General features: G+C 37.7%; 1 protein-coding gene across 1 annotated transcript; it reads left to right on the top strand.

The window, feature by feature from the left end:
- The first annotated feature begins 772 nt into the window (after positions 1-772).
- LOC143274690 (eukaryotic translation initiation factor 4H-like) lies at positions 773-14,754 on the top strand. Its single transcript, XM_076578578.1, has 8 exons — positions 773-806; positions 2,940-3,144; positions 6,666-6,714; positions 7,219-7,283; positions 8,092-8,173; positions 10,073-10,381; positions 10,848-11,058; positions 12,641-14,754. The coding sequence occupies exons 1-7, from the start codon at positions 781-783 to the stop codon at positions 11,021-11,023; spliced, it is 912 nt and encodes a 303-aa protein (XP_076434693.1). The 5' UTR covers positions 773-780; the 3' UTR covers positions 11,024-11,058; positions 12,641-14,754.
- Positions 14,755-14,971: the final 217 nt, after the last annotated feature.

Here is a 14,971-nt window from a genome sequence, read left to right as displayed (position 1 = left end):
TTACATCAATCTAATCACCATCCAAGAACACCATAAAAAAAGAAGAAGAAGAAGAAAGAATGTGTAATTGCACAACTGAACGAAACAACTAAATAGATAAAAAGATAGATAAATGAATGAATGAATAGATAATTAATAAATGAATTAAACAAACAAATAGATGATTAAACACATAGATAAGTAGTTCGGTTCAATTCACTCACTCAAGGAGGCGTGACAGCGTTTGGACAAATCCATATACGCTACACCACATCATGTCTGCTAAGCAGATGTCTGACTAGCAGCATAACCCAACGCACTTAGTCAGGCCTCTTAAAAAAAAGAAAAGAAAAAAAGATAGAAAAAAAAGAGAAAAAAAAGGGGATATGCTACATAATGGAATGGATGTCACCGAATTCATCTATAGATAAATTATAAGAAATAAGTAAATAAATCTAAATATAAAACAAAATAGAAATAAGTAAACAAATAGACAAAGAAATAGAACGAAATGAAATGTAGAAAAAAAGAAGATGAAAAAAATATGAAAAGAAGAAGAAAGTATCGATCTAAGATAGATAGATATATAGATAGATAGATAGATAGATACACACTATTATGTTTGGTTTCGAATGGCATTAATTGGAAACGGATTATGTATAATGTGTAATGTTTTCCTGTAAAAAGACTCATTTATGGTTGGTCAGTTGGGAAGTCCATCAGTGTAGCCATTGACCAAATTTAGAACTGTCGGAGCAAGGACGCATGCGCAACCGGAATTGCTACAGTTCTGTGTTCAACATGGCTGACTATGACAATTATCGCGGGTAGGTCCAGATTCATTTTAAAAGTACATTGCACAAGAGTATTTAAGATCAAATATTAACATGTCAGTGTTGCATTGATGTGTTTATGCTGTATGTTTTGATATTTTCTTTGAGTTTTAATGGAGGAAGCTGTACACACCTGGCAAGTGTCATGCACTCGTTCTGCCACATGCCCCAAGACGAAGCGAATGATTCCACGAAGCCTGAACAGTGACGGTTTGGAACACATGACCGTCTCACCATACCGCACTATGTTCCCGATCGTCACAAATGCTTTGTATTTGTGTGCTCAAAGAAACTTTCTTTCACTTATAAGTGGTGAAATTATCAGCCATGGATATGCCATTGATCTGAACTATTAGAATGGTTGTCACACATAACTTCATAAGTGACAAACAAAAGCAGACTGAACCTGATTCAGTGATTGTGGCATGCATTATCTTTACTCTTGGTTTTAGTAGTTTTTGTTTTATGTGACCTGCTTAATAATCAGCAGTGCATCCTTTTCATTTCCAAAGAATCCGATAGAGTTTAGGTTTGGTTCAGAACACCATGGGTCATTGGACCGGTTCAACACAAAAATAAACAATCTATCATTATCAAAATAATGGGTCAGGAGAAACAACCTGTTACTTCTGTCCTCACTACCCCCACTGGGCCACTCCACACCGGCAAAATTTGTAATTTTGTATTTTGTACATCACACTTGTTGGTATGATCGTATGTCATGTGTCGGTGTATTTGTGTGACGGTGTGTTGAGACTGTGTGCTAATGTTTGCAGTCATGATAAATATAGTACATATAACATAGGACTTCATAAAGTTCATTGCTGTATTTTATTCTGCAGTGCTGATACATTGACCTGTGCTGACTGCTGTGGATGGTAAATGTCCACATCAAGGTCAAGATAAAACAAAACTGAAAAAGTAAAAACAAAAACAAAGCAGTACAGCTGAAAGACTTCATATCTGGTGTTATTGTCACTTGCGTAGGTTTAATAACACTGTTTTGTAACAGCACTTTACTCTGCTTTGTGGAAATTCCTATTCTTCACAGTTGCAAAATGTCTCTAAAAATTTCCTAAAATACCATGCCAGCATAATCTGCAGACCTGTTTAATTCTGTTATTTTGTATACACTTCAAAAAGATCAAATGCACTTTAAAGTTAATTTAATGTATGTCTGTACTTGTAATCTGGCTAATAGAAACACGACAGCCCAGATATGAAGTATGGCTGCTCAAATGAAAACGATTAAAATGATTGAGGAAGATGAACATAAAAGTGCATTTGAACATACCATTATAGGATCCCAGTTTTACTTTCAACTGTGAAAGGGTTATAGACTCATTCTTTTGCATTACATCAGTGAAGTAAACATGTAAATTTTCCCACAAACGCTGAAGAAATCTCATATTCAGACTCTCCAGATGTGTGGATGATGATTTCTCATGCCAATTATGGTAAAAAAAAAAAAAAAAGAAATGTTTTACATGACTAGAAGCCATCTTCAATTAGAATCAAGGAGGCTGGCGGGAAAATAAAAATTTAAACTTGCACAGTATTCAGCAGCAGTTTGCAATAGTGAATAAGTAAGTGCCTATGCTGTTTGGTAAACATGTCTCATTTTCTTTCCTGGCTCAGTACAAGTTTAGATTTTTTTTTCATGATGTTCTTTTGCTCAATCACGAATTGCAATAAAACAGGAACAAAAAAACAGTGACCATAAAATTCTTTAGTTTTTCAGAGTTTGAAACTGCAGTTGTTGTTTTGCAGAATAAAAGAAATCTACAAAAGCCCTTTTAGCATGACAGATTTTTTGAAAAACTGATGTCAAGTTATTGACAGGCTGCCACATCAATTGGTCCTTTAAAAATCATATTTGAGCAATGACCGAAACAAAACCTAAACTCTGACCCACTATGGATATTCTATTATATATATTTATGCATCATCAGAAGCTGTTATGGTACCCCTAACAATCACTGAATCAGTTGCTTCAGGAAAAGGACCTGCGATTCACTGACAAATTGATAATAGTCATATTATTTGCATTGAGAATTTTTGTTGATACATGTTATGATTATGTTAAACTGACACTGACTGTAGCATATAGAACAAACTGTCTGGCAGGGACTACGATGAGCGAGGAGGGTCAGGGAGGCGAGGTGGAGGTGGTTATGGAGGCGGTGGCTACGGTGGAGGAGGCCGTGGGGGCCGAGGTGGAGGTGGAGGCGGGGGCGGGCGATCGGATGGTCCTTACACAGCGTTTGTGGGAAATCTGCCCTTTGGTCTGACACAGGGAGATTTGGCTGATCTCATCTTTAAAGATCTCAAGGTAAGATTAATGGAGTTATTGGTGGTTTGTTTTTTTGTTATTGTTTTTTGTTGTTGTAACTTTGTCATTTCATTATATCAGTGTTTCTTTCATGATTAGCATTATTATTGCATTTCATCTGAAAAAAAAAATGTAATGGTGAACATTTCCATTTCCTAAAACAAATGTTACTGAAGTTAGTTTAACAAAAGCTTTGTAAAAGAAATTAAAACAAAATAATATGGCAAGGAAAATTATTCATTTGGATCAATTCATGCAGATCACACAGTCTCTGTTAGCTGTAAATTACTGGCTATTTGAAAAGACCTGTGAATGAAAAACAAAAAAAAAATTTCATTATTGGTATTAATCTTGCTCCCCCCCCCCCCTTTTTTTTTTGTTAGGGGTGTTGTACAAGCATTTGTAGATTTGTCATGATTTGCCGAAGCTGGAAAGTCATAATGAAGAAAGGGAAAGGATGAAAATTAAGTCTGATAGATAGCAACATTTGCCTAATATTTGAACAGTGAAAATGCTGATCCTGTTTGCTCCTTCAGGTGTAATCGTTGACTTTCTAGCACACAACTTTCAGTTTGACAAACGCTTCTTTTGATGGTGAGCAAAAAACATAGGTTATCTATCAAGATACGCAGTGTACACTTTTTAAATTTTTTTATTTTTTTAACGTGAATGCTGTTGAAACTGTTTTGTTTGCAGTTACTGATATGTGGATTAAAACAAAGTATCGGTACTATAATCTTCATATGTTAAAAAAAAAAAAAAAAAAAGAAAGAAAAAAATGTAACTGGTAATGTCATCCCTCCCCAGCCCTTTCCCAGTTTTCAGTTTTGATTAGGGTGTGAAGCACTTTCTTGATACTATAGGGAACATGGGCTGACACATTTTCTGGATTCTGGCTGCTTTGATAGGTCTCATCATTTATGGTTGCCTGACTGCCTGGGGCAAGTGAATGGTCATGTCACTGTCAGGCAGGCTAAACCCATACTGAACATGCCCTACTGGACTGGAAAGCAATATTTTTGAGTAGAGTAGCATTCATATTTTTTTTTCTTCTCATTACTTCGTCAGTTCCACACATTATTCTGGATTTTTGCCTGTTTGCCAAGTGTTTTCTTTGTAGCAGAGGGGAATGATTTAAAAAAAAAAAAAAAAAAAAAAATCTGGCACGCATCCACACCTCACTTTTACATTCCCACTCACAGAGTAAAGTTACTGTTGCTCTGTTTGGACAGTGACTCGCCTCCATCTCTATTTTGACATTGACCACAGTGACTCACCTACTCTGCTTTGATTGACGATGACCATAGTGTTTGATTATTCTCTCAGTCACTGTTTTTCTCTCTCTCTCTCACTCTTTGTCCTATCAGTCCTAAGTCCTGTGTGTTGCATGGACATGCATCATTAAGAAATTACTTAGATCTGTATCCATTTTGTATGATCATTGGTGACTAAAATCACATAAGATAAATATCACTACCACAGTCTCTCTCTCTCTCTCTGAGTCTCTCTCTGTCTGTCTGTCTTGTAATGTATCTCTCTCTCTGTCCATGGCTTTCGTATTCCTTATAGTAATTGTCATGCCATCTCTTCATTTCATACTTACGACTTCTTCCTCCCCTCCTCTTAGTCTTAGTCTTTTAAGTAAAGTTATGTGCACAGACGTCAGAGTAGAAATGGCAGAAGGGATGGAGGTAGGAGTATTAGACTATTACTATTAGGCTGGGGATGAAGGAGAGTCAAAATCCAGTTTTGTTGAAGTGTCAAACGTGTCCAAGGGCAGTGTGGATATCTGCACCACACTCCATCTCTGGGACTATGTCCCAACCTTGATCTTTCTGTTTCTCACTGTCTTATTCTACCCCACCCCCTTCCCCTCACCATTCTCTTACAAATATGCATTATTTTCATGCTTAACAGTAACAATAATATATACACACTATACACACAGTTATCTTCTGCTAATATTATAGATACGTTAAAATATTTCTTTTACTTTTTTTTTCCTAATTGATATTCAGACATCACAAAAAAATAACAATTTTTTTCTAAACAGACAGCTTTATTTCATCCACTAAATGGTTCACATGGATAATCAGGATATATAGTAATACGCTGTGAGGCAGACATGACACAACACCACTTCATGAATACTATGCAAATTTGAGAGTGGAACACACTAAGCGTTGTGTTTCCAGTAATCCAGTATTGTGGAAATGCACAGTTACATTTTATATGTAGTTAATGTTGAAAATCTCTCTTTTGATTCAGGGTCTGATTATTTGTATTCACAATTGAAAAAATAGTTCTCTTTCTTTCAGTGAAATGGCAGTTTTAAGAGGAATATACCGTAAAGTTCGGTCTATTGAGCGCACTAGTATATAAACTGCACCCACTAAATTTTGGAAAAAATTGAACTTTATACATACATAAACCATACTGGCTTATAAGTCGCACTTATTTCCGGTACCGGAACACATACTGATATACAGAAAAGCTGTCAATACTGTAGGTTATGAAATAAACACAAGCAGGAACAACACAAAGAAAAGCAAGCGAAAATACTGCTAGTGCCACAAAAAAATAATAAATAAACACAACGAAAATAAGATCCATAATTTAGGGATAGTCACATTTATTCAACGTCATCCTGCTCACTGAATCCACTGAAATCTTCGTCTTCAGTGTCCGAGTTGAAGAGAACCAGCACAGCTTCCTCCGCCATCTTGTCACTGACTACAGCCTCGCTTTCACTTCATGAACATGAAGGTGGAGGTCCCTGCTGGTTCGTCGCTTGCATTGTCGTCTGCTAGGTCGATCACCTTCAATTTGAAGGCTGCATCATAGGCATAACGTCGCCTTTTCGGCATGATCATGTACGCTTGAGCAGAGTAGAACTGAATGCTGATCTGAAGGCTTTAATGTGTGCGGATTTGATTTATAAAATGTGAACAGTTAGTACACTATCCTGAAGCTCATCCAAAAATTCATGGACAGAAATCATGATTTTGGTGAGTTGAAGGGCAGCTAAGAATAGATGAGAACGTGACACTTCTGGGATCGTTAAAATCCTCAAATAAGCCGCATCATTGTATAAGCCGCAGAGGTTGAAGCTGGAGTAAAAAGTCGTGGCTTATAGACCAAACTTTACGGCAATAAAATACCCATAATTCTGTTATAAGAAAAAAGAAAAAAAAGAAAAACAACAGCAACAACAACAACAGCAACAAAAAAAACACAAAAAACACTCACACTGTGTTGATCATTTGAATATTGAAATCTGCATTAATGCTAATAAAATTTAAATCCTACCGTGATTGGTCTGACATTTTTATGCACACACACATGCATGCACAGACACAGACACACTTACACACAGTGACACATGTACAATATGACAGACTCAAACTCACACACAAGGGTAAAAGGCGTACATGTTTGCTTCAATGAAAAAAAACCATGGGCTTTGTATTTGTAGTAAGATTTAAATTGAATGTGTCATTACTTCCTGTGGGTTTTTCCAGGTGAAAAGCGTACGGTTAGTGCGAGACAGAGAAACCGACAAGTTCAAAGGTGAGAAGTTGGAACTTTGGCATTCTGTTTTTCCTGTAGATCTCTTTCCCACCTTATTTTTAAGTCATAGAGGTCAAAGGATACTAAAAGATACGATATATATTTTGAATAAGAATGGGAAAAAACCAAACCCAAAACCCACACATATATTGTTTTTTTAATTTTTAGTTGGAACTTTCTCTCACGGTAGGAGTGAATTGTGGTGCGTGTGGGCTTAAACTAAAAAAGGTAATTGATAAAATGTATATTCATAACTTTTAAAAAAAAATTTATTTTAATTTCTTCACTGCCGTACAGGCAGCTTGATCCTTTTTCAAAGATGGTGCATGCAGTCTGATGCCACATATGATATTATCCATATTGCATGGTGAAACTGGAGAGAGAGGGAGTAATCAGAGTGAAAGAGCTAAAGGGATCTTGGCTTAAAAGTTAAATAATAATTATAACTTATCTCACAGTTACACATGCATTAATTAGTTTTATTGTTGGTTGTCTGATGTGCAGGGTTTGCGTACGTGGAATTCGAGGACAGAGAATCTTTGGAGGAAGCGCTGACATACCACGGGGCGGTAAGAATCCTTGTGGCTTTGTTTTACAACTTGATACAGGTTTTGTTGGTTTGGGACAATTGTGTGGGTGTGTGCGTACTTCAAATTGTGTGTTTGTAGATCGAGTTTGTTGGATTGCTTTATTTATGATTATCATGTATGTGCTTTTAATTTGTTCATTACTGAATTATAATTAATTTTGTTGCTGTTTTTGTGCTATTAACATAGTTGCAAACTGGCTTGGCTTAGAGAAATTGTGGTGTTTCATTTCATCTAGCTGTTGCAAGGAAAGAATGATATGGAAAGTGTTTAAATTTATTTTTTCTTGTGTTTTCAGTTTTTCAGTTCTTAGAGTTTACTGTTCAGGAAAATCTTTTTAAAAAGAGAAGAATAAAACACCTAAGTAATTGACCTTATGCTTGTGCTTGTCTGTTGTCTTTCTGTGACATTTACCTGAATCATCATTCATATCTCAACTTCCTACATTACATAGAAATGGTTGGAATGGAAAATCGAGAAACAAAGATTATTTCCCTCCATGACAGTGTAGTGTGAATGCATGAACTGTACTTTAATTGTAAAACAAAAAGCAACTACTTTTTTTGTTTCATTTTTTGAAAGTGTCAACAGCAAATCCAAAGGATCTCTGAGCTTTCTATTACAGGCTCAGCTTTTTAATGGCAAGCTGTGTGTGTGTGTGTGTGTGTGTGTGTGTGTGTGTGTGTGTTGAGCAAACGCAGTTGCGATCTATTAATGGTGTATTTGAATATGCTTATAAAAATAATAGTAAAAATTGTATTGATATATGTTGTGGTGTGTGTGTTTCCAGCTCTTTGAAGATAAGCCCATAAGAGTGGACATCGCTGAGGGGCGAAAGAATGACAGAGGGCGGGGAAGAGGAGGTGACCGAGGTAATTCTCTTATTTTTTTTATTTGATTCACTCATTCAGTGTGTATTTGTGTGTGCGTATGAACTGATTGTGAGGCAGTGTGTGGTCTGTCTGGATGAAAGAATGGTTTCTTGACCTGCAGCTGGACTCGCTAGAACCACATGAGGACTCCCTAAAATGCCTGAGTGGGAGTCCTGTGGACTCTATAAGCAAACCAACTGTAAGAAGCCCTTTATTTTTTTAACTTTTATAGTTGCTGTTGTCTTTACAATGTGATCAATCACAAGTTTTCTTTTCCAATAATGCAGAAGTGGTATACACATGATCATTATTATTATGACATTATAATGTCACCACTCGCTTTCGCCTTACCCTAGATACCATTACTGTAATAGTTGATACATTTGATGCTGTTGCTATGTCACAACTGGTCCAGGCTATTTACTATTAATGTGATCTTAAATCACCATGATTACTACAGTCATTAAGGTGTAAGCATTGATTGATTGAATGATTGGACAAATCTTCCTTTTTTGTTTTTGTTTGTTTGTTTGTTTGTTGTTGTTGTTATTGCTGTTGATGTTGTTGTTACAGATTTGTTTTGCCTTGCTATAGCCTGTTTTGTTTTATTTTGTCTTATCTATCTCTCTGTAGTGGAAGATGCTACTGTTCGTTGTATATTGTTTGTTTCATACTATTCTCTGTATTGTATACATGTTTTTGGAAAATTAAAAAAAAAGTAAAAAAAAAACAAAACAAAAAAACTGTAAGAAGCCCTGTGTATATAAATTCAGTGTTCACTAGGATCTGGGTTAGAATCCCAGCCTCTCCCCGTCTCAAAAGTTTGACTTGAAAATAAAACTGAGCATCGAATCATTCAGATGAGAGGATAAACTGAGGTCCCATGTGCAGCAAGCATTATGCGCACTGAAAAAGAACCCATGGCAACACAAGTGCTGTCCTGTGGCAAAATTTGGTTGAAGAAATCCACTCTGACAGATACACAGATATACAAGGCCAGACCTGACAAAATATGTTGGGTAAAACTGTTGGTCAGGCATTTGCCTAGCAGATAGGATGTAGGTAGTGTCTGAATGCCACGTGATGCCTCTTGAGAAATTGTAAATGCACAATATCTTTGTCCATACTGCATAAAGAAAAAACCCATAGACATCATACTACTATAGGGAAAAAAAAAAAAGGTTGGTGTTTTCTGACTGCCAAGGACACAATAAAAGAATAAAAGAATGCTGTTCACAAGCCAGAGGAGTACTTCGCTCTGTGCCTGGAGGGTGGAATGTCAAGCCACAGCTTGGTTCTGGTTGTGGTCCTACCTTATTACCTCCCTTGTGACATACTGAGACAACCTGAGCAAGTAGTTTGTGTAGAACTTATGTCTGATTGAATCATTTCCTGCTTTATTTAAATTTCTGTCATTTTTTTCTTGCATATCACACAGCTTCCTTTTTAAATCGGGTTCATGCACATTTTGGAAGTAAAAAAAAAAAAAAAAAAAAAGCTTCTTTTTAAATTGATTAAAAAAAAAAAAGGGAAAAAAGGCTCCTTTTTGCATATAATACAAGGGACATAATCTTAGCTAGCACTCAGAATACTGTGCCTTTTGGAGGTTCCTGACCCTATAGTTTATTAGTTTGGGCCTTTTATGTTTTAAATTAAAACTTTTAACTTCTTTTATGAAAATGTAAAAATGTTTAAATTTGATGATTGAAAATCTGTATGATCTGTTTCACAATACCCCTTCACCTTCATACATTTGGTTTATCTGGCAAAAAAAGGTTTGTGATGGAATAGACGTTGTAGTGAGAATGTCTGAGACAGTTGCAGGAGGTAAGTAACATTTTTTTCTCCTTTTTTTTTCTTGTCTAAAAAAAAAAAAAAAAAAATTGTCTGTCATCACAGGAGGCCGAGGAGGAGGAGGAGGAAGGGGAGGGAACTGGGGTGGTCAGGGAGACGACTACCGAGGAGGGAGGCAAGGGGCCAGTGATTACGGCAACTTCAACGACCGAGGGTCTCGGGGTGGTGGCCGCGGTGGTTTTAGGGGCGGCGACAGAGGTGGGGACTACGGAGGACCCAGTGGCTACGGCGGGCGCCGGGACGGGGGCTATGACGGGCGCAGGGATGGTGGGGGTGGCGGTGGCGGTGGCTATGAACGCCGGCAGCGCAGGAACAGCGGTGGAGCTTCCTCAGAGTTCAGGGAACCCTCACCAGGTGGGTGGTTGTTTGTGGGTGTTCAGAGACTGTGTTAGTGGACGTTCAGAGATGGTGTTTGTGGATGTTCAGAGACGGTATTAGTAGACGTTCAGAGATGGTGTTTGTGTTTGTGGATGTTCAGAGATGGTGTTTGTGGACGTTTGGAGACGGTGTTTGTGGACGTTCAGAGATGGTGTTTGGTGTTTGTGGACGTTTAGAGATGGTGTTTGTGGACATGGTGTTTGTGGACATTTAGAGATGGTGTTTTTGGACGTTCAGAGATGATGTTTTTGGACTTTCAGAAATAGTTGTAGACAGAGATGTAGGTTGTTGATGTTCAGAGATGTTGTTTTGTGGACTTCCAGAGATGTTTGTGGACATTCAGAGATGATTGTGGACAATCAGAGATGTAGGTGGTTGATGTTCAGAACCGTGTTTAGTTTACACAGGGTTAGAACTGTACAAGGAACCTTTCTTGTTTCAGAGTCTGCTTCCAGGCGGCCAAAATTAAAACTGCTCCCACGCACAGTAGACAAACCAGTGAACACGCCCGCCGACGTGTCTCGCAACAGTGGTATTTTTGGCAAAGGACGACCACGGGATGAGTTCCAGCAGGAGGCTGGTCGCAGCCGCAATGTCAGCGAGAGCAGTCAGAGCTGATCCCTCATTCGTCGTGTTGTGTTTCTGGTGTCATGGTGAGTGAGGCTTATTTCTTTCTTTCTTTCTCTCTTGTTTGGCTCGCTATTTGAAAAGACAGACTGAGAATTAACGTCTTCAGTGTTGGTGGGATGCAGCTTGCGTGTGTGCTCGTATAGATCTGATCAAATGGAGTTCATTGACCTGTTGGCTGTTGCCCTTGATCTCTTGAGTGCCTCAGGACGGAAATTTCCATCCCCTTCCGGTGTGCGGAAAAGCGCCCCAGGATGGCAATCTTTGTTCGCATTTTCGGAATTTTCCAATCAAATAATCATTGAATTCATATGAAATTTGTGCAGATATGAGAAGAATACACAGAGAGAGAGAGAGAATCAGCAGCAAAATTCCATTAGGGAAAACGCCACCACCACACACACTGTATGTTGCAAAACTGGACAGTTTCATAGTTCCTTTCACAAATGTCTTTGTACATTATTAAATAATGTGTCAATTTGATGTAGCAAAAAAAAGACAACCAGTCACAAAAAAACCCCATCACATCATATTTGGAAACACCAACATGACACACACTGTATGCTGCAAAACTGGAAGGTTTCATGGCTCCTTTCACAAATGTCTATGTACATTATTAAATATCTTTGTGTTACTTGTCAGTCATCCTCGACTGGTCTGGCGAATTCTTCTCCACTGTCACTGTCAGCAATTGGCACTCCAACAGGCGAATTATTGTCTAAAATCATTTGCAATGCCACCGTGCTGTTGTAAACACCCTTATATTTGTTTCCTGAAGTGCTGGCCACGCTTCGACTAGAGAAATCTGCTAAATAAATTTGGAAATATTCGACAACGTGTGTCAACTTGCAACACAAATGTAGAATAGACGTTCTGGAGACATGCAGTGAACATTTCGAATTTTGTGGTTTCATGAAAAGAAGAACGAGCGAAGTTGGTAACTGTAGTGTACAAGTTGCCGGTCGGCGCCCGAGACGTTGAATGCACAAGTTGCCGATCAGCACCTGAACCATCGAAAGGGTTAAAAGGAAAGAATCCTGAGACACAACCACTAAGTGTCAGTTGCAGTTTCAAGGAGTGGACTGATCCGTATGCATTACACCACAATCTGCTTCAGGTTCAACATCTTGACAGCTGAATCCTCATGAGATCAGTGTGGTATGAATTTGAATTGCAGGAAAATAATGCTTGTGTACTTTTTAACTGTTGCAATCGATTTTATGAACCAAAGTAGTGCAGTCCCAGGAAGTCCATATAAAGCAAGGTGACTAACATCCTGGCCTCTGACCTCAATCTAATATCATTTAGGCAACAGCCCTTTAGTTTACTGATGGGTGTCAGAACTTGTAAGCAGTAGTCAAGGTATTAAAAAAAACACAAAAAAACGAACCTAAGCAGATTGCCAGACCTGATATAATGGCCTTTTGGGTTTAAATGTTTTTTTTATATAATAATAATAATTAATAATAATAATAATAATAATAATTATTATTATTATTATTATTATTTGGATAGAAGTAAAAAAAAAAAAAAAAAAAGTGATGGAGAACTGGTATGGGTCCAAGAGTTGCGGTGTTCTCAGAATGTGGTATGTGCTGTGTGTTTCAGTGTCCTGCTGCATGCAGCCATCCCTGGTGCAATGGGCTGCTTTCCACTGATGGGCGGGACTGATGCTGTGTTTGCCTGCCTCCTCACCAACCTCACTTGCCATCAAGCCTCCACCGTCACTTTCATTTCTGTGCATTGCTGACTTCCGTGCTGTCAGATTGAGGCATGCACACACACAGACACACGCACACACAGACACACACACACACACATACGCACACACACACACACATGCACACACACATACACATACTGTCTTCAAGCCTTGATCACTAGTTATGTTATTGAAGGAAAGTTTGGAGAGGGTGTTTAAATCTCATTTTACAAACTTAGACCTGATTCCACAGACACATTTTACATCTTAATTCTTACGTTTGAAACTATGAATTAATTCTTAAGACATGTTTTGAAACTTGAAATTAATTGAATCTTATGTTACAGACTAGAAATTAATTCATCATGCAAACACATTAGAATTGATGCTCTCAACAAAGAACAGTTGTGACTCTGGAAGTAGCAAGGGGGAATTTGAATGAATGCTCAAAGCATTGTCAGTCACCTGAAGATTGCACAGGGTTGCATCTGTTCAATAGTTCAAACCATTGTAGGTCAAGAAAAAAAATATGCACAGTTAAAGCATCAGAAACATGTCATTTACACACTGTAATACTTCATCTGGTCATTGTATGTGAGGTTTAATTTTAAAGATAATTTTTTGCCTGATATATTTAAACAAAGTAAGTGTGTAAAAGCCTTTAGTCTGAGTGTTCATGTATTTCTACTTACTACTCCGTTTGTTCATGTATATGTGTGAATGTGTGTGTGTGTGTGTGTGTGTGTGTGTGTGAGACCATGGTAAATTCCATTGCTGGCATTTAATCAGTTAATACAAGAGCCAGTGAACTGATAGATTTTAAGGTGATAAATGGTAAGATCCTCTCATCCATTATTTTGAATGGGTATGAAAGGCAGAGATTCTTTATGAAACATTTCTGCAACTTTTTAAACACTTTTCTTTCTGTGTATGTTTGAAAAAATTTCTTTTTTTCAGAAACAATCCCTTCTGAAAATTACTTAATATGTATATATATTAATAGAAATGATGTAGTGGAAAATTGGAAAGTTTTGTGTGGAGAGAAGCACTTCCACCCATTCATTTTATGTAGAATTCGCCTGAAATAAAAGTGCATACTTTCTGGTATTACCTTGAGATTTTCTATTTATTTATTTATTTATTTATTTATTTATTTATTCTTATTTAACATTTTTATGTAGATGCTTCCATTGAATGTTCAGGAAACCTAGTCAGATTTTTCTCCCATGATAGATATTTGCATAACAACAATGTTGACAGGGATTGTTGCTTGTTGTTTTTTCCTTTAGAATTGATACTTCCAAAATTAGTTTCCTTCTACCAAGTCCAGCTAACGTCAATCAAAGCACAATCAAACAAAATGGAAACTTTCCAAGGAACGCTGCAAATCTTGCTGTGACTATTCACACTGTTTTCCTGTGCTTCATAATTTCTGTTGTTGACTGAATGTCAGACCTTAAAATTTTGAAGGCCTTGCATTTCTCATTGGTTGATTAGTTGGTGTTTATTGTTGTTTGTTTGTGTGTGGTTAATCCTCTCTTCAAATGAAAAGTAAAGCTAAGGTGAAAGTGTTCTTCTGTGAGTGAGCTGTGTGTGTTGTTGCAAGTGATTGAGCGCATGTATAAATATGCACTATTTCCTGAGTGATTGAAGGTGGTGGGAATGTTTGGATGAAAGTATGCATGAACTCAGGGATCGAGACATAGCCTGTGGCGTGAGATCACGTCAGTCCTTGAAGTCACATCTTGTTTTAGCCTTTCAAACAGTGCACCGTAGCGTGTGAAGAAGATGCGTATCCATAGAGGTGTAGAAGTGTTGTATATGGTGCACGCGCAGTTGAGAGGAGTGCGTGCATGAGGGTTTAGGGTGATGAGGACAGTTGGGAACCTTGGGTCAGGGTAGCGGCATGGTGGATTAGGGCATCAGGACACTGGAGCATATAATGAATAATTATTTTTACTGTACAAAGACAATATTTGTGGTGACACTGTCAAGGGTGTGGAATAAAATGTTGAAGTTATTTGCTTCGCCTCTCTTTTGTGTGTGTGTGGATATTTTGGATTTCTGAGACTGGGAGAGAGAGAGGGAGAGAGCACCAATTATTCTGCACACACAGTGGTAGAGAAGGAAGTGTGAGCACCGATCATTTTATACATAAAATGGAAAAGAAAGAGCGTGTGGGTATATTTTTCCTTTCAAAGTCCAAAGTGGATTTTTTTCTTCAGAATGTTGTCAGG

The sequence above is a fragment of the Babylonia areolata genome, chromosome 29, assembly GCF_041734735.1.
Source record: "Babylonia areolata isolate BAREFJ2019XMU chromosome 29, ASM4173473v1, whole genome shotgun sequence".
NCBI classification, from domain to species: domain Eukaryota; kingdom Metazoa; phylum Mollusca; class Gastropoda; order Neogastropoda; family Buccinidae; genus Babylonia; species Babylonia areolata.
Note: the sequence above shows the minus strand (reverse complement) of the source record. Positions and strands in the feature narration are given on the sequence as shown.

Bases quoted from the DNA above. Each gene is read 5' to 3' on its own strand.
- LOC143274690 (XM_076578578.1), top strand. From the start codon at position 781: ATGGCTGACTATGACAATTATCGCGG. The intron at 3,145-6,665 runs GTAAGATTAATG...GGGTTTTTCCAG, and splicing joins TCATCTTTAAAGATCTCAAG to GTGAAAAGCGTACGGTTAGT. The intron at 8,174-10,072 runs GTAATTCTCTTA...CTGTCATCACAG, and splicing joins GGGAAGAGGAGGTGACCGAG to GAGGCCGAGGAGGAGGAGGA.